This window comes from Leptonotus elevatus, chromosome 5 (genome assembly GCF_054856555.1).
Source record: "Leptonotus elevatus isolate MCC_2025b chromosome 5, RoL_Lele_1.0, whole genome shotgun sequence".
Taxonomy (NCBI): domain Eukaryota; kingdom Metazoa; phylum Chordata; class Actinopteri; order Syngnathiformes; family Syngnathidae; genus Leptonotus; species Leptonotus elevatus.
In genome coordinates, this window is record NC_141243.1 from 3,605,634 (window position 1) to 3,631,856 (window position 26,223).

General features: G+C 40.1%; 2 protein-coding genes across 13 annotated transcripts in view; both read right to left on the reverse strand.

Annotated features, from left to right (window-relative positions):
• Nucleotides 1-2,074: 2,074 nt before the first annotated feature.
• On the reverse strand, nt 2,075-19,902 carry scarb2a (scavenger receptor class B, member 2a). Its single transcript, XM_086075994.1, has 13 exons — nt 19,420-19,902; nt 14,196-14,353; nt 13,970-14,117; nt 12,897-13,091; nt 11,741-11,832; nt 10,896-11,015; nt 10,490-10,668; nt 8,155-8,273; nt 7,754-7,827; nt 7,622-7,673; nt 7,386-7,538; nt 6,271-6,318; nt 2,075-4,765 (listed from the first exon to the last, which is right to left on the reverse strand). Exons 1-13 carry the CDS (start codon nt 19,540-19,542, stop codon nt 4,634-4,636), a joined length of 1,593 nt encoding a protein of 530 aa, XP_085932120.1. The 5' UTR covers nt 19,543-19,902; the 3' UTR covers nt 2,075-4,633.
• A 418-nt stretch (nt 19,903-20,320) lies between these two features.
• LOC147173372 (uncharacterized) overlaps nt 20,321-26,223 on the reverse strand; it is a 32,311-nt gene continuing 26,408 nt past the window's right edge. For all 12 annotated transcript variants that reach the window (XM_086075688.1, XM_086075690.1, XM_086075686.1 and 9 more), the window contains one exon: nt 20,321-25,135. The gene's annotated coding sequence lies outside the window, so the exon portion shown is untranslated. The remainder of the gene's footprint in view (nt 25,136-26,223) is intronic.

A 26,223-nucleotide genomic window follows, 5' to 3' on the forward strand; every position in this document is an offset into this window, starting at 1 on the left:
TTTGTTCTTCCTTGCGTTTTGAAAGCAGCGTTTCACAGAAGGTAGAGGGTGTTTACAGGGGTTAGGATTTTAAAGTAGGGTTTTGAAGTAAAGTTTTCAAATTAGGGTTCGGGTTTCAAATAAGTTTTTCAAAGTGTGATTGTAAATAAAAATAAGGGTTTCAAATTAGGGTTAAGGTTGCTAAGTACATTTTCAAAATAATATTTAGGCTTTCAAATTACAGTTTCAAAAAGGATCAGTATTTCAAAGTGGAGGGGGGGGGGGCTTGGGGATGAAAGCAAGGCATGCAAACATTCAACATTGCAGATACTACAGTGCAGAATGTGATGATGACCTATATTTTGGTGTCACGTGCATGAAGCTTTGAAATATTTCGAAATAATCAAATACTTGCTCGCTATAATTTTCAGATTTTGTCTACACACTGAGGGATTATGATCCTGGAATTTAAGGTTGATTCATTGATTCATTCTGTCATCTCATTTTGTGCACTTTGTTCTACATTGACTACACGATAACCCCCCCCCCACACACACACACACATTGCACATATGTTTGCATTGATGCAAGTGTGCAGTGCAAAAGGTTACTAGTGCAGCCGCTCATGATTGCATCACAGGCTGCTCTTAATTTTTAGACACCTTTTCAGACTGGACTCGTCCACGAGTGTGGAAAGAACAGAAGTCAATCTCTATTCACATAAAATTGTATAAAAACAAAACAACGTTTCCTTCACAGCATCTTAAGTTGAGCATGGCAGTTTTTGAAAGGCCATTGACTTGTGGTAGCTTGATAAGCAGGAAAAAAAAAACACTTGCTCACATGCTAAGACAAGAAGAAAATGACAAGTCAGCAAAAAAGAAAAGAAAAGATGTCGCAACAACGGCGGGGGGGGGGGGGGGGGGGCACAACAAAGATGCAAGTGAGTCAAAGTTGATGCTGGTGAAGAAGCTCGTGAAGGGAAGTACGCCAGTTCACTCATGTTTGCATTAAATGACATCAAACTACAAAAATATTAAAAAGCACCAATATGTGATGAAAAGATTAAAAGATTACAGTATTTAAAAAAAATTAAATTAGTTTAAAAATTAACAAAAAAAGAAATATACAATATAAAAATAAAATGAAAGTGAAAATTGAATTAAAACAAACAATATAGATAAAGATAAAAAATACATTAAATGTAAAAAATATGAAATAGAAAAATGAAAACAAAAGTATGAAAATTAAAGAAAACTAAATATTTAAATTCTTTGAAAATTTTAATGTACAGAAAAATAAAACGTTAATATCTAAATACGTTTAAAATATATATGAATAAAAGATTAAAATAATTAAAAATAAAATTGAAAAAAGCTAAAAGAAAATGTATATAAAAGTATAACAATAAAATCTATAATTATCTTGTTAAATAAAGTTTTTTTTTTTTTTTTACATACATTTCTGGAATCAAGTGCTTTTTTTTTTGCACTGTTGCATATTTATTTATACTATAGCTTCATGCAACTAACTAACTAAAACAAAATACTCTTTACTTACATTAGGATGTATGTAATTGATATTTCATTGGAGATACATTACTGGCACATATTGTTTCTATTCTTTTGCAGATTTGAGGGAGTATTTCTCGTGAGGTGTCCGGTGTTTGCTAAGGCGTGGGAAGCGTCAGGGAAGCGTCAGGTCAAAACTTGTCGTGGTGCAAGAAGCATTTGCTGTCGGTGGGTGTCAAGTGACTGACTGAGGTTAAAGAAAAAAATAAAAAAAATAAAAGGAACTGAAAAAAACTTCCTTCATAGAAATGTCAATTGGTGTATGTAAAAACTAAAGTAAAAAAAAAAAACTAAAATAATGTATTCTATCAGTATATATAAAAAAGGTATAGTACCTGTATATAAATAAAATTATATATGTATTACTTAATACTCAAATATTACTTAGTTTTTAAGTGACGACATACTAACAAAAAAAAAAACTTTAAGACACGCACACACATAAAAGGTCATCTTGTCACACACAAAAAAAAAGTATAGTGATGGAAAAGTGATGATGTCATAAATAAAAAGCAGCAGGCCACTTTGCACTTGATGGCAAGCTTTATTTTCTTGCAAATACACTAGAAATGTTTACAAAAGCACTGTAAGAAAGGTGTGCGCAGTGGAAATTATCAAAACTAAAAATAAGTCATTGTTTTTTTTTTGCACTTCTCATGACAAGGGGGGAGATTGTCATTCGGAAAAACCAAAAACAACAACCATCAAACCAGTGCGACTTCATCATCTGTAGTGGAAAGAGGGGAAGGGGTGCAAACTGAAAATAGTGTCGGGACCCCGAGTAGGTTTATGGCACAACTGCTGGTCCCTGAAGAGTGAGGAAGAAGAGGAGGAGGAGGAAGAGGAGGGGGGGCGTCATTCATCTTATTCATCACATCAAGATAATCGGCCTGGCCATCAAAGCCCTCCAGTTTGACAAATGTTAGCATGCCAAGTTAGCATCAGCTACGTCTTTTCCCCCCATTTTTTTTTCGCTTATTATCTTGGACCCGAGCGGTACTAGACAAAACTATACATACAAAACAAAAAAAAAATAACAAAAAGGACAATTCCAGGGGAAAAAAAACAAAACATAAATACACGGCCCTGTTATAGAAAAAAAAACCATTCATTTGTACACACAACTCCATATTGCTTTTATCTTACATTATTATAATAATAATAATAATACTGAGATTCCACGCCAAAGTGTTCCTTTTTCGGCCTTGATGTCAAGAAGGCACAGCAGAGAATATGGTGGCACGAGGCGGGGAACAAAAAAAATACGGTAGGCGGTATCGGTTTGTGGCACGAGGAGCATGTCTTTGGTCACAGGTTCGTGCGGGGGGGGAAGTAAGGGCTGCAAAAAGGAACATTGGCGTTCCCAAAAGTCCTGGAAATAGATCAACTGTCCCACGTTTTCAACGCATGACATCGGGTTCGCTCTTGAAAAGATACCTTTCAGACGGTTCCGTTTGTTTACATCCGCCATTTCCAAAAAAGATCCAGATATTTATACTAGATGCTCGACTGGAGGCCACTTGAAATGGAACGACCGAACACTGACCAAAGAAAACAAACAACAACATTTGGCTCGCGACAGTAGAGCATTAAAACTCAATGTTTACATTGTAAAGGGTCCCAAAAATAACCGTTACATTGGAATGCTGGTCAAGCGCTTCGCTAGCCATTTGAAATGCCATACGAAAATCTCTAGGATATGTTTCGTTATGTAGCGAGCCTGAAGTAGAAATGAAATCAACCAACTTGACACGTTCCCTAGCAAAATTAACTGGACAATGACCCAAAAACAAAAACAAAAAAAAAGTTTCCATCAGGCGGTTCGGTTCAGTACAGTTAGCAATTGTTTTTAGCATTTCTGTTGTTAAAAGTCTCAAAGTATGCTAGTAGCGATGCGTCGTGTTGAAATGTTGGCAACTAAAAAGGTTTGTGAACCTGCACATGAGGTGCCGGGTGCAAAACAAAATGGTCGCTTTTGCTAATGCTACGGACGAAGAATAGAGCTAAGCAAGCAGAACCGCGCCAAACTAACGGAAACTTTTCAAAAAAGGCTCAGTGTTTGTTGTTGAACGTGCGGCACAAATGTAACTTCTTTTTCCCTTGTTGGTTTTGAAGCTCACAAACAAAGAAACGTTTAGAATGGCAAACGGGAAGCCTCGTCGGAACATCCACAAGTTAATGGCCACGTCATCGTAGCAAAGACACACAAGAGGGATTTGAAATGTTAACGTACGGGCGGACCACCCGATGCGGAAAGCACAAAAACAATACAAACAGGGTGTTGTTTTAAATAATAAGACAACGAGTGATTCAAGTGCTGCGTTTTGCACAGTAACACCGACAGTGTCTTTTTGACCCTTGAAGAAAAAGACCGAAGACTCGGCAGGCTCGCCGGGGACCGCCGGTGGTCCCAATTGTGCTTTGAGTAACAGTAACCGTCACGGCGCTAAGGCAGAGAAAGCGAGTTCGAGTCTCCCTCGTAAGTTCCGTGGGTGCTTTTTTTTTTCTTTCTTTTTCTTCCGTTGTCGTTCCCCATTTGAAGGACCAAAAAAAGAAAAAAAAACTGACGAGCTACAGGTAGGGGATAAACCAAACAGCGGGGAAATGTGTCTAGTGTTATGAGGGGGAAAAAGTGTTGCGAACACACACTTTCACAACCAGCTAGTGCGTGAAACAAAAAGGCAAAAAATGACTAAATTGTTTGGCTCAGTCTGTGTGGTTTTTTTTTTTTTTTTTTTTTTTTTTTTTTACATAACATTTTTGTTAATATGACAAGGCGGTTCCCACAGACGGGACGGTGCATCGGTGTTGGAATGGCGACCATTTTGGGCGTGAAGGGGTGGAAAGCAACACGTGGTTGAGTCCTTCATGTTTGGAGTCAAGCAGGAGAGGAAGAGGAAACCTCTCGTGGTTGACTCGGGCTCCGAGCGGGAGGGGGTTAAAGGTCGGGGGGGTGATTAGTTAGGCCAAAGAGGGCTCAAGGAGAGTTCCAACACCAACTTCCCTTCAGCCGGCCACAGGAACACGACACCCCCCCCACTGTGTGCTTGTGAGAGAAGGAGGGGGGGGGGGGCAATCCTGGATCAACACTTCTGGGCCTCCACTGGAGACATTGCGATGTAGGAGCCGTTTCTCATTGGCTGGGCAGCGGGAGCCTCGGGCGACTCGTCCGTCTTGTCGCTCACTTGCGTGTACGCAGTGTCGTCTTTGGCCGTCTGGGAGGGGGGGGGGGGGGGGGGGGGAATAAGGGAGGTTAGTACCAGATGGCAAAGGCGCCGCATCGCTGTCCGGCAAATATAAAAAGCACGTATCAAGAGTGAGTAAGCGAGCTTGTGTTTGGAATTTGCGCAGCAAATTTTTAAATCGCGAAACCTATCGTTGACGTCGCAGATTTTTCGACGTCGAGTCAACTGTTATCGTCTTAGCGTCCACTACTAAAAAAAAAAAAAATCATGTCACTCAAGCACTGGTTATGATAGACGTGTCCAACAAATTTCGTGTCGATCGGTGGGGTTACTTTTTTCCTCAAAAGTACACAACTTTTTGGAAAAAAAATAATAATAAATTGGGGAAGTATCCAACTTAAAAAAGATTTAAAACTTTTTCAAAAATAAGGATTTTTCCTGTTAAGTTGCATCATATATAACCTAAGGATTTTAAGTAAGATTTTAAAGAATTAACATAATTCTCACCAAGACAAAATCAGGTGGTAACGTCTATCAGAACGGAATGTACGAAAAAGCCCGAAGACTCGTGCATGAAACGGGACAGGTTTGAATTTGCACAAAAAAAGTGACAATTAGAAGGATGTATGCGTGACGCCTAATTGCCAAACTTTTTTTTGCCTAGGCCGTCTGACCAAATCAAAATGTAATGGTTGTTTGGAGGTGCGAGCGCCGTTCATTGCTGCGTGCAGCTTTCATTTTTGGTGTTGGCGTTAAAAACATAAAAAGAGAAAAAACATTTGGAGATACGTGCTTAATGCTGGACAGCGACCATTGAAAACATCACACAAGCTTGGACATTCAAAATGAATTTTTGAGAAGTTTACAGTGAAACATCCTTTTAATACCGTATTTCCTCATTTAGTGACCATTTGCTGTATTTTCTAGAAAACTTTTTTTTCAGGTTGGAAGCCCACTTTCATTTTAACATGACAATCATAGTATAATATTATGACTGTGCAAAATAAATAAATAAATAAATAAATAGACTTAAAAAAAACACAAAATTTGGTGATACACGCTTTAGTGAATCTTGATTAAAATAACACTAATATTAATTAAACAATAAAATGCTAAAAATAATTCAACAACTAATTTTTGCAATGTTACTCTATTAGAGGTTTTTATTCTTTAATTTTATCCAGTGAAACTCAACTGCTAAAAATGTGCTCCGATTTTCGTTTGCAACCGCAGGTTGTTTGCGAACAGGGGCAACCTACTGATTCCTGATTCATGGGACAGGTGATTTTAATTTTTCCAAGCGAACGATGTAACACTATTTGAGGAAATACGGTAAATATGAAGTCCTTTGGAAAAAAGCAACAACAGGATAAAATGTATAGAACCAGATTAAATAAGGCAAATGTACAAATGTACTGTGTGAAGAAACAATTAAGACCCAAATGGGAATGAAAAATGATATCAAGATGGCCAACAAAATGGAAAAACATGAAAGAACAGCAAACAAGGCAACAAAAAATGGTCAAAAGACTTACAGCAAAAGAATGAAAAGCCTCAGTAAAATCAATGCGTTTTACTTCGTTCTAAAACAGAAAAAGGGGAAAAAGGGGAGGGTTACAGAAAATTTAAACAACAGGGTTAATACAACAACAAAAAATGCTTCACATGGCAATTAAGAAACTTCAACATTTTCCATCATGCTAAGCCAAGCTAAATTAAGCGAAGCTAGCCTAAGCTAAGCTAAGCTAGCAAACATTTGGGTAACTGTTTTCAACAAACTGATATGTGAAGTTGCTTTCGTTAGCTTAGCATGCTTATCTTGCAAACAATGACAACCCGTACATTAAAATTGCATTGTTATTTGGTGAATGTAGTTCATCTTTGTGTTACCCAAAAAATAAGCTAGCCGGTCTACACGCTAGGCTAATAGGTAAAATGCACTTGACTTTAGAGCCAAGTGTAGGTCAATTGTTCGCGTCTTCTTTCAAAAATGAGCTAGCCATTTCAAGTGCTAGGCTAACTAGCAAGTATTCATACGTATTTTAAACATATACTGTTGCTTTGATGAACTGTAAGCAACTTAAAAGTGCTACTGTGACTTCGGAGCCAAAGTTGGCCAAATTACAAAAAGATAAACAAAATCTAACTGATATTAGTGCAAGGCAAACAATCTGCTAAAAACTGTTCAGGTCCTTTTCTCCCCAATTTTTGCTTAGATAATTAACTAGAGGTAACAGCAGGCCATTAGCTTAGCTGTTTTGCTTTGCTATGCCCCAAAAAATAATTATGATTTTAGAGCTGTGTGCAGGTAAAAAAAATAGGTAGCTGTTTCGGGTGCTAAGTTAATAGAACTCCAAAAAGCTTTCTCCCAAAACAGACTACATACAGAATTATTATTTTTTTGGGGGGGGGAAGAGGAACTGGTCGTGCTAGTTTTGCAGTTAAGGATGCATGCAATGCGTTAGTTAGCATGCGGCAAGTTTGGGGCTTAAAACCGTTCACACAGGCTAAAGCTAGCATTTCTTTTAGCGTAACAAGTTACAGTACAAATCTAGCAGGGATATTGGCAGCTAACAGATTACTGGTTTATTATCATTGCTACGGGGTTAAGCCTTAAGAGGGTTTTGCGGGGCCGTGTTGGGGGACTCACCTTCTTCTGACGGTTTCGGCAGAACAGGACCACAAGGACCAGCAGGAGGATGAGGCCCATGCCCACGATGAGCAAGGGGAAATTGGACACCAGGGTGACGATAAGCAGCAGCGTCCTCATCTGGGCGGCAGAGTCATCATCGACAGTCGCCGTCTAGCGGGAATAAAAGTGGACGTTACGGATGCTGAACGTTCAAATTTGACACCACAATGCGTTTCTGCGGCGGTCATTCTCACCTCATTCACGTACATGATGGGGAAAATGGTCTCGTTGATGAACTTGGTGTCGCTGTGAGATAGAAGGTGACATGTTAGCGAGGATTGTAAGAAGGGGCCAAGGTTAAAAGGAGATTTCACAATTGGACTTACGGGAAGCCCGTGATTCTCTTCAAGATCACGTTGAGCTGAGCGCGCTTGCAGGCCCGAATGGGAACGCCGGTGGTCTGTAAACACAATGCAACAGATTACAAGTAGAAACAATATGTACCCTGAAGCATTAGCTTCCTTTAGCTGTCAACTAAGAAGCTTATCATATAAAAATATTTTGCAAAGTCTGTTGAAAATAATTTGAAAAGCAAAATTGTGACTTTTCAGTAGATGCTGTTAGTACTGTAAACACAATAGCTGCTACGCTACTAGCATTCTAGAAGTGTTTTCTCATTTATAAATCAACAGATTTGATTTCAGGTGCGAGGCTAATAGTTTAGCGTACTCTTAACCGAACCTTAAGCTGCGGAATTGCAATTGTAGGTTCTAAAAACGGTCCGTACCGGCTGCAGGTCGAGGTAAGTCTCGTGCTCCTCCTTGTTTGGATTGAGCCCTTCGATGGCGTTGATGTACTTTGGGTCGGCCTGGTAGAAGTGTGGGAAAGACACCACGATGGGGGCGCCTTGAGGCAGGGCACAAAAAGTAACACAAAACAAGTCAATGGCAGCCCATAAACTCCACAAGGGGAGATAAGAAGAAACGTGAGATAAGAGACCGGCCGTGTTTGTGTCGCTATAATTGATGTACAGCTATAGATAGCGCTGGCATGCATTTTAATGACATGCTGACACAGGTAATGCAAACATCAAGAGTCCACCACTCTTTTACGCACAGATTACAAAACTACAGTTTACGCTCAAAACACTTTCCATTCCCGACGCTCTCAAAAGGAAACATCATAGCGCAACACAAAAAAAACCAAGGGTAAGTGAAAATAAAAGCCTGGAAACAAAGCCAAATTGAAGGCTTTACTTTGTGGCATCAGCAACAGAAAACTGGGAACCGCACTCCCAAGAATGCAATGACACTCAACTCAAGTTCATCCAGGAGGTCATAAAAAAAACAACAACAGCATGACGGCAAAAGAACTGCAGGCCTCATTTCACTGAGTTTTGGAGAAATATTTTGTTGACCGACGAGACACAGGTTTAATTTGGATGTTTAGGAAGGTGAGGTGGCCTGTTGCATACAAATAGCGGAAAAATGGCACGGCATTTGATATACAACATCCTGTTAATCGCCAAACATGGTGACGAAAGTGTGATGACGTGGGGCTGCTTTGCGACTTCAGGACCTGGACGACTCGCCGTGACTAATAGATTCATGAATTCTGATGACTTACAAGGAACTCCAGCAGTTTGCCAAGATCAGATGGCAAATACTTTTTCACGTAGGGCCAAATATTGCGGTGTTTCCATCCAATTGTTTCCAATTTTTAAGCAAATTGAGTGAAAATGCGCAAAACGAACACGCGACTTATGCGACTCATCTGTTCTTGTTTTGCAAATATCAAGAGGGGACTCCGCCGCTGTAGGTGGCGCCATACACCATAGGAGAGGTGATTCACCAGTAAATTTAAAGAAGAAGAACAGGAAGCGACTGCGCCATGTGATGACGTTGTACAAGTTTTCTTTTGTGGTTCTTAATAAACCCGTAGCGTTTATTTGCTGTTTTCCATCTAAAATTGCATTAATATTCGCTTCTTTAATTCCAAAAAGATTTCTGTTTCGTCTATTTGGTCTTTTCAGCGTTTAGTTGCAAAAGCTGTTTCCATAGCCAAAATTTGCATTTTACTTTTTTTTGCAAATTTTGGGCCCTTTTTCGAATTTCTAGCGTTTCCATTCAGTTTTATTTTCACATTTCTTGAAAATTCAAATAAAAATGGGTGAATGGAAATCCCACTAATGTTAGATTTTTTTCCCCCTTAAAAAACATTTAGAAACGGCATTTTATAATTGACTTAGCTTCTCTTTCTGATCTGATTTCTGTTTACTTTGAATAGTTTTGAACAGCTCTATATAGTGTATGCAAAAAAATAAATAAAAATCCATCTCACTTATTTCGTTGATCTGATTTTCGCACAGTAGCTCATCCATTACACTAATCGAGGCAGCACAAGTGGGCGATAAGGACGACGAATGGTTGAAGGAATGTAAACAGCAGAGTCCAGAGGTGAGCGTGTGTCGTGCACGTCTGGGATACTCCCGGCGCTCTTATCGCGGCAACGACTCTCCACTCCAACACGACAGGCGGGTCAAATGCTCCGATCATTGCGACACGCGCGCTTGCCGCCGTTAATCATTCAACCGCACGGTCAAAAATCTGTGAGGGAAGACCAGATTGCGCTGGCTGAGGGGGTCACTTCAGGGTGGTGGGCGGCGTCAAATCGTTATTTTCTTTTGAAGAACTGACGTGGCGACATTAAAGATAGATTTTCTTAAAGAAAAAAAAAGGATAGATTTCCCAGTATTTTTCAAACGGGCAGGTCAGAATCAGGGGTTTAAATGCACGGCTGGGAGTCGAGCGCAAAATGGGAATGAATTGCTTTACTAACGGTACCTTTCTGTTTTAATGAATAAAGTGTCAAAAGGGAGTGGCTAATGAACCACCTGGTTCGAGTTAATGATTGACAATGAAGGTATATTTCCAAGTAGGATTGACCTACATTAATTGTAGGTCAGCGTTACTTTGTAGTTACGGTTTGTAGTAAACCGTTACTTTGTTTTAATGAACAAAATGTCAACAACCTCGACTAGGAACGATTTTAATGCAACATCACTTTTTGTTTCATCGCAACGCCGTTTTATTGTCTGGCTGCGAATTTCTAACTTATCTCACCTTGCCGGCACACGCTGACTTTGAGCACGCCGGTGCCCAGGCAGTGTCCGGCGGGCACGCAGAAGCCCTCATTGGCCGGGTTTTCCACGGGGCTCATGAGCACGTCCTCGGGGGGCGCGAAGCGATACGCCTGGATGCCTTTCACCTCCACGTCCTTCACGTACGCAAGATGGATGGACCTGCGGGGAACGAGGAGCGCGCTCAGTTTGGGAACGCTGCGTTGTCGTCTCCAAAATGGCTTCCTGTGTATGATTAGTTTCCAGGGCGTGTCCAACTCTTCTGGCACAAACTCCTGAGCGGTCTCTGAGTCTTTTTTATCCGTGATTCCTGATCTATTGTGGTTTCTTGATGGTAAACAAGGGCGGGCGAGGACATGAAATTGGAGCGGGCGGGCGGGCGGGCATACCTGCAGAGATCGGCAGCGAAGATGTAGAGCAGCTCGTTCCTGTTGATGAGCGGGTGGAAGACGGCGCCGTCCGTGCCGTTGATCATGTTGCTCTGGTTGGATGACCAAAATGTCATCTCGCTGGTCACGAAGAAAAGACAAAAATTATCGTCTTGATTTTTTTTTTTACACCAAACATCGCTGGTAGCTGTTAATCTGAATCATGCGTGAACGTTAAAAAAAAAAAAAAAAAAAAATGAAAATAAAATGTTGCAGTTTGCTCTAATTTGCTATAATTCTTGTCAGAGTGTCAAGAGTCACGTTTCCAATACTAATTTGTAGCTTCGCGATGCGGTTACTTTGTTTTAATAAATTCAATGTGTATTTCCAAGACAGATTGACACAAAGACCTTTTTATTCACTGTAGAGTAAAATTTCCACGTAAAATGTAAATTAATTGCTTTACTTTGTTTTCAGGAACCAAGTGTCGACATGAAATGAAAGGTGTAATTCAGTGTTTCTGCGTAGTATGCAGTGTGTTTTTTCGAAACTTGTAAAAATGCCTTTCAGGAAAAAGGGACAAACGCAACATCCATTTTATGCTTAATGTGTTGACGCTTTCTCCAATCTACCGACCTGGATCTATTCAAAGTACAAAGTCACATTGGGTCGCCAAACATTCATTTTGCAATCATGCTCCACTTAAAATCCAGGGAGCAAAGGCTTTCCCCCGCTGGATCCAACTCAAAAGTTGTGTAACTAAGCAAATACTGAGAATCTCTCACTGGGCATAACTGAAGGAGGAAGCACTGATACAAATGATGAATAACAAAAAAAAAAAGAAAAAAAAAAAAGGGATAGGTTACCTGAGACCGTTCCACGAGTCAATTTTGCCGTAGTCCATGTAGTCCTGCTCACCGGTGTTGAACACAAACTCCCCTTCGTGGGTTCCGTTTTTCTGCCAAAACGAGAGGGGAGAGTTGACGGGCTGGAATACGAAGTGCATGCTGGCGAGGCACTGAGTCAGAACGCGTTTGCGTCCCGACGCTTTAATGAGCGGCGTAAAGAAACGCCGCTTTGTGTTTGGCTGACACGACCCTCCCGTAGAAGAAGCCTCAAACTGAGCGCAAGTAACGTTCATAATTGGAGATCGGGAGGGGGTTGATACAGTACAGCGTGTCTCAGTTGTTGTTGTTTTTTTTGGGGGGGGGGGGGGGCTATGACAACAGACAAAAGAAGCGGTCACCAAACCCCCCCGAATAATATGAAGGGCTATGAGTTTGATAAATACATACAAAATAACACATTTCCTCAAAATACATTAAAATATGTTGTTAAAAATTTATGATATTCATCTATGTGAAGTGAAGATACTAAACATGTTAAAGATCTCTCACAATAATTAGCAACGATTTGAAGGAAGTAGATTACAGAAGACAGTTGATGACAAAAAAAAAAAAGTCAAAACTAAGAAAATTATTTTTAAAAAAAATTAAAGGAAGGAATGAAAGAAGATTAATAAGCATTAAGCATTAACATTAATAACAGTAATATAGTTGACGTGCCATTTGGCGACAATATAGATTGAGCTGACGTCAAATTGACACCAATTGAACCACATTGGAACAAAAAAATAAGTCCATTTTGGCTCACTACAACAAAGCTAAAAATCAACCTCGCGATCGGGGGCACCTTATATTAACCTTTATTTAATTTTCATGTCCCATTCAAATTAAAATCCCCTTTTTGGTAATACAGTTACAGGTTAAGGACGCTGTTTCAACTGCTCTCAGACTGGATTTAAAGTCAATCTGTGAGATAAATTCCATTAGTTTAAGTCAAGGTGCCATTAAAAAACATCACTTTTAAAAATAAGTCCCAATGCTGTCTTTACCAGCTTTATTCCCAGTCAACTCCCTGAACTGAGTCACCAAACTAATAGGCTCATAATCGGCCTCACCGCAACATTGCAGAAGTTGCGCCGCTCACTAACAGGAAGTCTGTGAACCCTCGCCCGTTTACCTTCCACATGAGGCCGAAGTACTCGTCCACGTCCGGCTTCATGGAGTGGATCTTGGAGAGGATGGGGTCCTTGAAGCCCCACAGGTACTCGTGCACCGTGCGCGTGGTGAACAGCTCGGCACCCAGGCTTTTGATGTACATGGAGATGAAGCTGCGCAGGAAGAACGAGTACGAGTTGAGCTCGTTCATCACCACCTGGGCGGACACATGGAGGGGGGGGGGGGAAGAGGGTGAGAGTGGGGGGGACAGGTTTTATTTGGAAATGTGTGGGGGACTTATGTTTTATTTAAACTTCTTTCTTTCATAAAAATATGTATTTTTTATTTGTATTTAAATATTATCTAATTAAACAATTTTTTTTTCATTAAATGCAAATTTTACATAAAAAATATTCCCCCGACATAAATATATATATTTTTTTTAAATAAAAGCTTTTACAAAATATTTATAAACGAAGTGAAAGATATATACTGTCAACCTCCATTTGAAAAATAAATTTGAATTAAAACTTTATTTTTTATCAATATTAAAAATGTGAAATTAAATAAGTTCTACTATTTAAAATTAACATTCTCTTATTTAACAATATTTACACCACATAAAAAAAAAACTGTTAATGGACACTTGAAAAAACAGCTTTTTTTTTTCATGTGAAAAATACGGATATTGTTTTATTTTTTTTTAAATTCCCCAATTTAAAAAAAAAGGTATAATATTGATATTATATATTTGCGATATTTACAAATAGTTGTAATGTTTTTTTAATGTTGAAAATTTTGATATATAAATTGACAGATATTTTCTGGATACCACTTTCTTAAAATGAGATGTATAATATTTATATTTAATTAATATTTAGATATACTTTTACCTTCCTTAATATTTGTACTTAATGAAAATGTTCTCATTATATAAACTACAAAAACATTATTTGAAAATATTTTTCCACCCTACATTTTAACCAACACTTAAAAACCTTGGTCCGAAACCAACTCTAAAATGATGAAAAACTGTTTTTCTATTCACAAAATGATGCTGTCCAGAATGTTGACGATAAACAACATGTTGCTTACCACCAATGGGATATTGATGGTCCTGAGGATGTCCACTTCGGGGTCGCCCACCGACTTCTCCCGCATGAACACGAAGGTTTTGGGGTTGAGTGCGTAGACTTTGGTGCCGTTCTCCAGGAAGGTGACGTTCTCCCTGGGCCGGTACTCCCTGGCGTGCGGGAAACAGCAGGACGTGGTCAGGCGCCGCGAGGCGAGTCGCCTGTGGGGGGTCCTGAATTTCCATTACCTGTAGGTGTAAGGCCCGATCTGCTGGACGGCCGCCCTGCCGCCCTTTAAGAACACCTCCGGGTTGGTGACGTTGAAGAAGTAGTACTCCATGTAGACGGGCGGGGGAGGGTTCTTCCACGACTCGAACATCTGACTCTTCTCCGTCAACGTTATTTCCTGAACACAAAGTAACACTTAACTCATTTGCTCCCAAAAACATATAAATACGTTCTATTTTTAATATTACTATGATCCCCAAAACGTATTATTTTTATGCTAGAGCATACAGAAGGCTTTGATGCAGCCTCTGAACTGAAGAGAATGCTTGAAGCAATGGTAGTTATTAAGAGTATATGAGATCAACCAGGGCCATGTTGCAAAAAAACTGTTTCTCCCACTGTTTAACAGATTTGTGAATAATGATGAAACTTAAGCTATATTCTAATGCTAATTGCCGCAAAATGGAAACAAAAATATAATTATTTTTTTTCTGATGAAAGAAGAGACTAATCTTTCTTTTGTGAGGTTCCATGTTTTTATAGCTACTGAACCCAATATTCTGTGGGCCTTGCAAAATCAGCCAAAATCCAGTAAAACAGCCGGGAGCGAAGGGGGTGGCTTCAGTGAAGATGGCTGGGAGCGAATGAGTTAATTCAGAGCTACTGCCGTTTTTATTTGTGCACGTTTCTACTTCCTGGTTTTGTTTCTTTGCCCCTATGGCTGTTTCTGCACTAAAAAAAAAAAAAAGGTTCATTTGAGGACGCTCACAAGATGCCGACTGTACATGTGCACCCCAACGAGCTCGGGCATGAACCTAAACAAGACGAACATGCCAGTGGATGTTGGGGGGGTGGTTGATGAAGTTGACACGGGATTACAGTAGCAAGTCAAGCCAAGTCTGGCTTTTTGTTTCAGTCAATGAAAACAGACAGGGTGTTAAAAGTAACGTCTGTTTTCAAATGTAGGGCGTAGAAGGAAAAAAAAAATAATTGCCTGAACAAATACATAGTAAAGTACAAAAACCTGAAAAATGACTCGAGTATTTGCACTCAGGTTATTTTTAACCCCAGAGATGGAACTGACAACACTTCCTCTCAACTTAAGTTTGCTCAAGAACCTCCGTCCGCTTCATGTTCACCCTTGTGGCCGTATATACGCTGTACATTGTCTCGCACCCGCCGTTAAGCTTGAGGCGCGGCCGGCGTTTCCTGTCAAAGACACTTTCCGACCTTGGCAGCAGATGTTTACAGTCGGCGTAATTGTTTGTTGGGTCGGTCGCATCCTCGCAACAACTCGAGGCTTCCCGTGAAACCACAGTAGAGCTCTGGGCAACCAAACTATGCGAGCCGGTTTCCTGTTCAGTAAACTCAAATTGAAACTTTCGAGGGATGTATCCCTATTTTCGAAAGATAACTTTCCCCCCCCCCCCTTCCTTTATTGTTCTTAAAAATATGCCTTTTCTTGATTTTTTTTTTTCCCCTTTAAAGAAATGTGCCTGAAAAACAACAAGTCATTCTCGTGAGATTGCAACTTTTTCCCTTCAAACAAATATGTAACAAAGATTTGCTGCGGTAGCAAGTTTGCGCCGCTGCCATGAGGAACTTGACACATTGTAAAGCCTCGTGCCTCTCCGCATTCTCACAATATAAGAGCTGAAGTGAAACCAGGATGATGTCACGCACTTGTAAAAGTAAGTTCTTCCCTTTTGTGCAAAAAAAAATTTAATTAAAAAAAACTTGTATCAGCTGTCCTCAATATGTAAAATAAATCCTTTGAAATTTCAAAGGTTTCTTTGATGCTTTTGACTGTTATTTGGACAGCATTTATCAGCGGGGAGGACATCACTCGCGCCAACAGAAACACAGGCCAGGGACACGAGCGGAGGTTGATGATGAGGACCTGTCCTTAACCAGCTTTTGGAAACGCTGTCCGGCCGTGACGATATCTGTACAAGAGAATTACGTAAAAGTACACCAGGTCGAACCCAGCACGGCTCTCTTTTTAAATGCTCATTCTGTCACCCTTCATTCTGTCTGTGATTGCCGTTTCCTGGTGGAAGGAAAAAAAAATTAAAAATCATGCCCTCGGGGGTTGAAGAAAGCAAGAAATTCCTCACATGATTTAGACTTCCTTCCACGCCCTAGAGCAGGGATTCTGAAACTTTTTGTTTCCAAGAACCTCTCGTCCTTTTTTCACTTTAACTTTTCATCTTTCATGAACCTTGAGTTTGAATCAAACACTTGAACTGAATCATCGGAATGCCAATTAAACATAATTAGTCCAACTACTACGACATCATTTATTGTAGATTATTTTTGCGGCGCACCCTGGTTTTTATCAAACCTGCGATTAGGCTTGTTTTTTCTTCCTTCAGACAGATGAGGATTAGCTGCCCCCCCCCCAGCCAACCCCGCTAAGCAACTCCTCATTTGGAAATTCTCAAAGGGGAAAATTAATTTACACCAAGGAGCAGCGGGAAGCTGGCTGGCTGCTTGGCTTCCTCCCTAAGTAGTCCAGATGAGTTGGCACGGTGCCCCCGAAAACGTTCGCCGCCGATTCATGTCAGTAAGAGGAATGCCAACAATTCCAAAAAGGTCAAAGGCAGCGGCGGATGTGCCATGGTGCGATATATAGCGCGTCAGCTGCTGCCCCCAATTGAGCTGCTGAGTTGCCACTATAACTACTTAACTCATTTTATATATTTTGGAAAAAGAAACTTGGATGAACATTTTCCTTTGCTTCATAATTATTATTTTTAAGACGTGGCATAGACATAATTTGTATTAATATTGACTTAACAAAAAGAAATAGAGCTGCAATGTAAAAAAAAAATTTTTTTTTAATGTTCCGACGATTAAATATTTATTTTATTTTATTTTAATTACATTCGTGCCCATAAGTGGTGCATGCAAGTTGTACAAAAATATTGACGGAATAGAGCGCTAGCTAGTTTAGCTAGTTGACAAGTTAGCTAGCTAGCTAAGTAGATAAGAACTTACATTTACACTCATGGATAGCATATACAAAAATTGTTGTAAATACTGATTGAGTAGTGTTATTCGATTTTTTTTCTTTTCATGCCAATTAAACATCTAGCTTCATGTTGGTCTGTTTGCTTGGTCTTTTTTTTTTTTTTTTTTTTTTTTTTAATTCATCCAAATTAAGATGAACTTTTTCTACTGGTCTCATTTTTATTTTTTCCTCCTTTTTAATTAATTGCACCCATGCATGGTAAACACACGAGTTGTACAAAAACAGTGACTGGATAGTTAGCAACAGTTCCACCCATGAACTTTGGTGGTGTACCTAAGAAACAAAATGAAAACAGAAATGGGAACAATCCTTGTTAGCATCAGAAGCTAACAAGCCGCTCTAACAGCTGGGAATGACAAAGTAGCGTGAAGAGTGGCTGCTCGGCAAATTAAAGTCACAACACGACTCAGCGTAAACGCAACGAGACAAGCCCTGAAGGTAAGCAAGTTCCACCCGTGAACTCCCAACCCCCATCCCAACACAGACAACTGCCCCTCTAACCCCGCCCCCTGCTGCTGTCACTGCAAGCAGACACATTGCAATGTCATTTATTTTCTAAAAACAATTGAAACCATTCAATTTCGCCCGCAGAACAGGATTCCCCCAAACTGACTTATTGTGTTTTTTTATTTTTTTTATTGTCCAGATTCATCCATCCATCCATTTCCAATGCCTCCTCAGTCACGGGGTGCTGAACCCAATGCCAGAAAAGTTTGGGCGATAGGCAGACTACACCATAAACTGGTCGCCAGACAGTCGCAAGGCATATTTACGGACGGACAACCATTCACACCGTCATCAAGTGAGAACTGAACTGCACTGGCCCAGCCGATTGTGCCACTGCATCGTCATTGACGGTTCGGTTTCAAAAGACTTTCTTTTTCACCATGGGGCAATATGATTGCATGTGAATATTGGGAGATACAACTTAAAAGAACATTGTAGCGATGGTGAGGCAGCACACTTCCCAGCATGCTTTGCAATTCTCCTTCAAAATAGTTTATTTGTTTTGTTGTGTGTGTGTGTGTGGTCTTTACTGATGACAAATTCAAAAGAGTGAGTGAGTCAGCGTGGGGAGTGATTGGGTGCGAGTTGTGGCCGATAGCAGCTCTTGAATGAATGTGCATCTTGTTACCAATTGGGGCTATAAAGTGACTGTCATATCGTCATTTCTACAATTTGAGTTTTACATTTAAATTTGACCCGCAACACAGAAGACATACCGCAAATGAATGAATGAATGACAATGAATCAAAAATGGAGCCCCCCCGCAGATTGGAAACCTAGTACTTGATATTCTCAAAATGGTACTGCTTTGGTGGGGTTAACATTTTAATGAGATTGATCACTCCAGAGAACGTCATATTTAACATACCGTGTCAATAGCCTGCTGAAGTTCTATCCTAACTTTTAACAATATTTTGGGGGGACTTTCACAAGTTAATTTGCTCGGCAACATAACGTCTGTACAAAAAATGAATGAATTGAACTAAAAATACTTTACAATGACTATAAAACGACAAATGATGACAGTCCAAAAAGCGACCTAACACCCACTTTCAGGGCTCACGCCCCTTAGATTGCAAATCTCAGGTTTTGCTGTAGGGATTGGTTGTCACCTTGACACCCACGACAATTGTGAACATATTATCCACTTGCACATTTGAACAGGTCAATGTATTCTGCGATTTTAAAAAAAAGAAAAAAGAAAAAAGAAAAGAAAAAAAGAATACATGCATTGTGCATGAATTAAAGCCAATGAATGAAAAATACTTCATGACTTCCCAAAAAGAGGACCTGCTACCCACTTTGGACCCCCTAAAGTTGTGATCTTCTGCTTTTGGGGGTAACCTAACCGTAAACTGAGACAATTTACAGCTTTGGAACAAACCCAGTACCCCTCTTTTGGACCTAAAAAAGTACAATTAGATATGGAGATGAGCAATTAAAAACAACATTCTGGATCGTTGTGGACACCTTGGAGGGCAATAATGTGCACTGCGGACTACGTTTTAGTCGATTATAGATGGGAATGTTTTTAAGAGCACTAATGTTCCATTGAAGTGGTGTAAATGGGAAGACAGGGTCATAGTATGTGGGAATGTGTCAATGGCAGCATCAGCCGGTCTGAGCCCAAGGTGCAATGCTTTCCAGTGGATAATTTTTAATGGCATTTAGACGGAGAGAAAAAAAGGTCAAACCGAACTCACCTTTTTCAAGCGGTTGTGTATGGTGGTCTGGAAGACTTGAGCCACTACCAGGGCGATCCCCACGATGAGGAGGTGGGCGCACACGATGCCGGTGGCGTAAATGGCACACGATCTCCGGGTCATGATGACGAAAAGACACACAAAAAAACTGCGGAAAATGTTTGCTTTTTAAGCCTTTTGCGGGGAAAAAAGGGCGTCCCTGAAGAGAGGTGCGTTCGATTATTCTCCGCGGTCTACTTCTTGGAGAGGCTTTTCGTTCTCTTTGCTCCTCTTCCCTCTTCCGACTCCTACTGTGTAAGGCTCCGGGGAGAAGGTGGCGATTTTAGCCGAGTGAAGCGTGTTTTTGAAGAGGTTTAATGATTAGGAGGAGCCGGCGCGTTGCCTCCCTGCCCCTCTTCTACAGGAATGAAGCCGGCGGTGAGGCGGAGCACCGCGTTTTCGGAGGCTGAGCAGGGCGGGGCGTAGCGTAGTGACACCCCCCCCCCCCCACACACTGTCTACTATTTAAAAGGGATGCTACCCGTCTTGACAAACTGCAAACTGGCTTCACCACAACCATATGGCGCCACCCCCCCACTCTTTAATAATTTTATTACGCCCTATTAGGCAAGTTTTAAACAGTTTAGTTTTTAAAAAATCTTTAGTTTTAGTATTGTGAATGGAAGCCGCGTCGTGTCACAACGACGTTGTACCGTCACGTGACTTTTAAACCGTTTGTGCTTCGACGTGTAGGTTTCGAACACTTTTTCCAACCCAAATAAAATATTTATTAATATGCTCCTTTTGTGCCTCTCTTATTTAAAAAAAGAAAGAAGTTACATTTCGAGTAGCAAGCGGCAGTGACGTCACGCCCCCGTCACCCCCACACCCCCTTTCTCTCCCCTTTCACGCTTGCGTCAAACTCGGCCTCCCATTGGTCAGCGTTCGCCCGGACCACCGTCTCGACACCAGCCCCTTCGTTCGCTGATTGGTTAGAAGCCGGTGGGTACGATGTCGAATTTGATCGACTGATTTCGGGGCGGGGTTAGTATTTAAATGGTTGCCTGCGGCGAGGCACTCCTGAGTGCATGGTGAGCGGCAAAGAGGATGAGAGGAGACCGGCATCAGATGCTGGATGATGGTGGGGGGAGAAGCTGCAGTTTGGTCAATACATGTAGAGTAGTAATGCACAAAATACACTTTTGTGTATATTCCCGCAATTGCATTTTTTTTCAACAGGGCTTGATGGGGGGAAAATCTGATGATGCTCCACTGTAAATGTCAAATTTGGAAAAAACTTTATTGATGCATAACCACCAGTAGATTATATAATTGCCCCATTTTATATGAAAAAAAAAACACAGTTTGAGAGTCCATGGGAATAATGGCTGCATTTTGTGCAACCTACATTTTCTACTTTTGATCATAAAAGAATGAGAAAAGGCAGAAAGGAAAAAGTATATTCTGTCATTTAGCAGATTTGGTGTATATATAATTATTGAACACAATATCATGTGTGTACTGAGAATTTTTTACATTTTCTAAAATGGCTGTGTGTGAATGTTAATTTGTGATTATTGTTGACATTATTTTCACTTTTTGTTAAAGGACTTCAGTAACATTTTGAGGAAAAATAAGTTTTACAAGTTTTATTCATTCTTTAACTCCATTTACTCGTACAGTATATGAAATAAATTATTAATAATTAAAAAAAATATTTTTATTTTTTTTACTATATCACTGTAGCGTATGACATACAGATTTTGTGGTGTCTACATACTGTAGTGTTAATGTGTTGAATGCGCATTTAAGGGGCGCGGCCTAGCGAGTGATGTCAGCAGCTTGAATCGGAGTTGCGCCCTTACGAGTGTTCCCATTTTCTGTTGTCTGTTTCCTGTTTAATATACGGCTCACATTGGCTCTCCTTGCCCACGTGCGAGGGCATTACAGTATCTTAATTGCTAAGAAGAAATCAATAAATAAATAAATGCATTCACTGGAGCAGCAAGCTTGCGCCAAACTTAGCAACAAAAGAAGAAGAAGGGGGAAACAAAAACAATTTCAAGTGAGCAACATCCGTGAAATCGATTTTTGTTTGATCAAGAATAGAATAAGGGACTCCGGTCCTTGAGAGCTGCTGTCCTGCCTGTTTTAGATGTTTCCCTTGTCCAACACACCTTTTTTCCATGATCAGGATCGTTATCAGGCTTGCTTAACAGAGCTTGCCGATGAGCTGATCATTTGAATCAGGTAGGTTGGCGGAGGGTGACGTCTGACAGGCTGGCTAGCCGGGTTCACAATGAACCTTGTATTCCAAATAGAATAAACCTTAATGATGAAACAGAATGAAAATGCGCCATATGAAAAAAACCTCACTCGGAATAAGCAGGCTGAATCTGAATTTACAGGGGTGGCACAGTATTCCTTTTGCCAATCCGAACAGAAGTCATGTATACGCTTCTATCGAAATGGCCAGGCTGCGTCGTGTCCGCGCATGCTGTATTGATGTAAATGTTTACGTACTTGAAAATGGTGGCTCCCAACCAGAGCAGGTCTGCGACGGGAGACCTTGTTTTAAACTACCTGTAACTTGTTTTTTTTTTATCACGCTGTTGCTTTAATAAAAGTGTCAAAACAATTACAACTTCTGCCCTACATAGACGACTGAAGTCCATCTTGATGAATCATGTGATGTTTGCACTAATATGTATCACACGTGGCTGCAAAAATGGCTGTTGTGATTAATGTAGTTAAGTGGCAGGGATCGAAATTCATCAAACAGTTGACAATTGAAATTATTTTAAAAAAAAAGTCCGGTTGTAATGATTTTCATTGTTGCTGTTTGTTGCCGATCTAGCATGACTTTGGTGACGGTTTGTGGAAGGACGTGACAACGGCCAACATTTTAAATTTAGTTGCGGACTGAGGAAATATCTTTTTTTCATTTTGGTTATTATTTTTCGTTGACATCGTCATCGCTGTTTGTTCGCAGGACTTCACTGAAGTGAAAGATGTGACATAGGTCAAGGTACAACCCGTTAAATTTGGGTGCAGCCAGGAAATAGTTTTCCTATTTTTCTTGACATTATGTTCTCATTGCTGTTTGTTGGCCATTCAGCAGAACTTCAGTGACGTTTTTTTGGAAGGATGCGCCACAGGACAAAGTACAACTGGTTAAATTTAGGTGTGGATCAAGGAAATTGCTTTTTTTTTTGTTTTGGTTGACATTATGTGATAAGAGAAATGCCAACCATCCTTATTTCCCAAACTGTCTGTAAAATGGAAATGAGGAAGACTCCTGATGGCGTGTCATTCGACCCACACCGTCTCTCCCACTTTTGGCTGGATTTGGCGTACAAAGCAAAGGCAGATAAATAAAAAAAAGTGGTTTGATGCAGTCACTTTGCGAAAAGTCTTTCTGAAACACACACCAAAAAAAAAAAATCCTGTTTTATCATATTTGTTAAAACAGTCAGTATGACCAGACATGACCACTGGCTCGAGTTTTTAGGTCAGGGGTGACATAGGTGGGATTTTTACGAGACCCCTTTGCATCATGGAACTCGGAATATCTGCGAGGGGGGAAACGGGACACTGGACGCTTGTGAGAGGCCAACAGCAAAGCTTATTTACGGACAACGCCAGCTGCTCAACTCAGCTTCATTCTTAAAATGGGATAGAAACCTCGCACACGAGATGCTTCGACAAGTAGTGAGTTGACTTCAACGCAGCGTTCGGCAAAATGGCCGGGTCCAAACTCCAGGGCGATTCGAAGGCCCATGACCTCGCAGAGGAACGAGAAAGGCTCTCAAAATGCTGCCCTTCGAGATGAGCATAAAATAACAAGAGGCAAAGCAATAATGCCTACAATATTATATATATTTAAAAAAAACAAAAAAAAATAAAATACAGAGAAAATACACAAATGCTAGAAAACACGACTGTTAAAAATATAGAAATATGAATTTGGATAATACATAAGAAACATGATGAATGATACAATAATGAAAATAGATTTAAAAAAAAAATACATATTAAATATTATATATAATGAAGACATTACCTGAGAAGTACAGATGAAAAACATTATTTGGAAAAACTATACAAACAGAACAAAATGCAACATATTTGTATGTTAAAAAAAGACAAATATGAGCTAAAAACAAAATATCAGGCAAAAAAATCGCATTCTTTATATATATATATATAAAAAATGAATATACAAATAGGAAAAAAAACTAATGGAAAAATGAGAAACATTCACAAATATTTTTGTGAAGTATTAATTAAGACTTTGCAATAAATGGTCCTGTTATTTTAATCCACTGTCTGCAGAACGATACCAAACCCGGAAAGCGTGACCGCTGACTTCCTGTGTATGCTACGCTAATGAGCAACGCTGCGGTTTGAGTATATGATCGTTTGGGTTGTCTTTTTGTTATGTTTTGGGTTTTGTCTTGGATCACTTCAGTTGTGTTTTCTTTTGCGTTTCTTGTCAGTGTCTCTCGTTTCGTATGATCACGTACACCTGTGCTTGTCATCCCGCACCTTTGTGTTCAGCCAATCAGTTCCCTCAGCCACCTGTGTCCTGTCCAGGTGTCACCTGTTGTGTAATTAGGTGGTGTGTTGCATTCGAGGATAGGTCGCAAGTCGGACTTTTCCCACTTCAAACCAGGAAGTGTGTACGGGAAGGCCCCCTTGAACTCGGAAAGTTGGGGGGGGGGAAAAGTATCCCGACTTCACCGACGGGCTACATGTGACGTCACTCTACAATGGCGTCCCCAATTTACTCGAGTATAAAACTAGATAGCTTTCTTCATTCATAAATATTCGCCGTAACTTGACGTAACGCAGCGTACGTGACGGTATGCCGCTAACTCCATGCATGAAATTATACGGTGAACTACTGAACTGTATGGAATTTTTTTTTTTTTGCGAGAAGGCAAAGTTCGCTGGAGATCAAAATAAGTTTTGAGGACCAAAATAAAAAAAATATTTAGCACTATCCGCCATTTTGGTTGTTTACTTGTGCCTCGAACGCTTTTAGGTCAGAACTGGGGGAAACACAACTCGGATATTTCCGACTTCCGACCATCCTCGAATGCAGCATTAGTCTCCTGTTTTTGTTTGAGTCTTTGTCGGTCCATTGTCGTCGTTTCCACGTTTTATCGTTTCTCCCATGTCTTGTCAATTCCTCGTCATTAGAGTTTGCTTCGATTTAGGATCTTGTTGTTTTCTTGTCGGCACATTGTGCACAACCTTGTTTTTGTTTAATTAATAGCATTTTGTTTTTGGACTTTACATTGGCCTCCTCACATTTGGGTCCACAAGTACAGCCAATCCTAACAGTTTGCTGAACTTACTAAGTCCCTTGTGCTGGTCATACCGGTCCCCTCGTGTCTTCCGATCAGCACCTTGTGCCATGTCCAGGTGTTTGTCATTGTCTCGTTAGTTTGCTCCTATTTAGTTCCAAAATATCCATTTTTTTCTCCCATTGTTTCCCCAAATATATCCCTTTTAAAGTAAACAATCAAAAAGGTGAACGCGGTCGCTGCCGGTTGCATAAGGACCGTTCTTAAATTAAAGTCCTCTATTTAGTTTTGGCGCAGGAAGTGACACGCGGGGCGGCGTTTGATGCGTCTCTCTCTTGGAAAGAAACCGACTGGGCGCTGAACTCTTAATGCCACTGAGTTTTATCTCATTGTACTCCAGAGGATGGGGGGTGGGGGTCCAGCATCTGTTCAAACAAGAGCAATGCAGAAGAGAATCATCGGGGGCGGGGGGAAGGATAACAGTTGGAGTAATTTGTCTGGAAGAAAAGGGTAAAACAGTTCAAGCGCTCATTTTTTGTGTTTGCTCGGCAGAGCGACACTGACGCCTTTTCTTTTAAGGCGGCGCAGCGTTTTGCATGTCAGTACAGTGAATAATCCGTGGATCATTCGTGCCCTCATTTTCAAATGGCAGCCAAAAATAAAATACAAATGTGATTATTTGTTGATGTTATTTATTCCAACTGAAAAAATAGAAAAAAGGCCTTGTTTTTTTTCATGTCAAAAAAACAAAAAACGTCAGGGTTAGCCGCTGTATCCCGACACAATTCACACGCTGCACAACAAGGAGACTTTATCCCTCAGCGGGTAAATGATTTTTTTTTTAGATAAACGCTTATGAATCCCACTCCTTGTCTCAGACAAGTCCCCCCTTAGGCTTTACTGGCGAATTTTGACCTCACCATCAAATGTCTATTCATGAGAGAGAAAGAAAGAAAGAAAATATCGAGTGAATCGGCCAAATGGTGCCTACTCGTTGGCAATGGAATCTCTGATGTTGGATGCCTGAAACCTAGCAACTAGCTAAATAGCCACAGACTTAGTTGATTTTGATATTTTGGTCCTGTTTTAGTTTCCATTCCTGTTGACTTAATTGGACTCTAAGCTTAACTCATTCACTGCCATTGACGGCTATAGATGTCAAAAATTAATTTGAGCTATTTGTATTAGTTTAACATTTTTTTCTACTTTTGTTAACAAGTGTATGAAAACCTAGAATTTTTTTTTATTGTACTTTTAGGACAGATATAAAATTTGTGATTAATCGTTACTATTGAAGTCATGCAATTGATTACAATAAAAAAAAAATTGCCTGACGCAATAAAAATGTTCGATTTCACCAGTTAACTCACGATTAATCACAAATTTCATATCTGTTGTAAATGTACAATAAAAAAAATTCTAGGTTTTCACACTCTTGTTAACAAAAGTGGAAACATTTTTACATAGAAATAGTTAAAATAATTGTTTTACGTTTATAGCTGTCAAGGGCAGT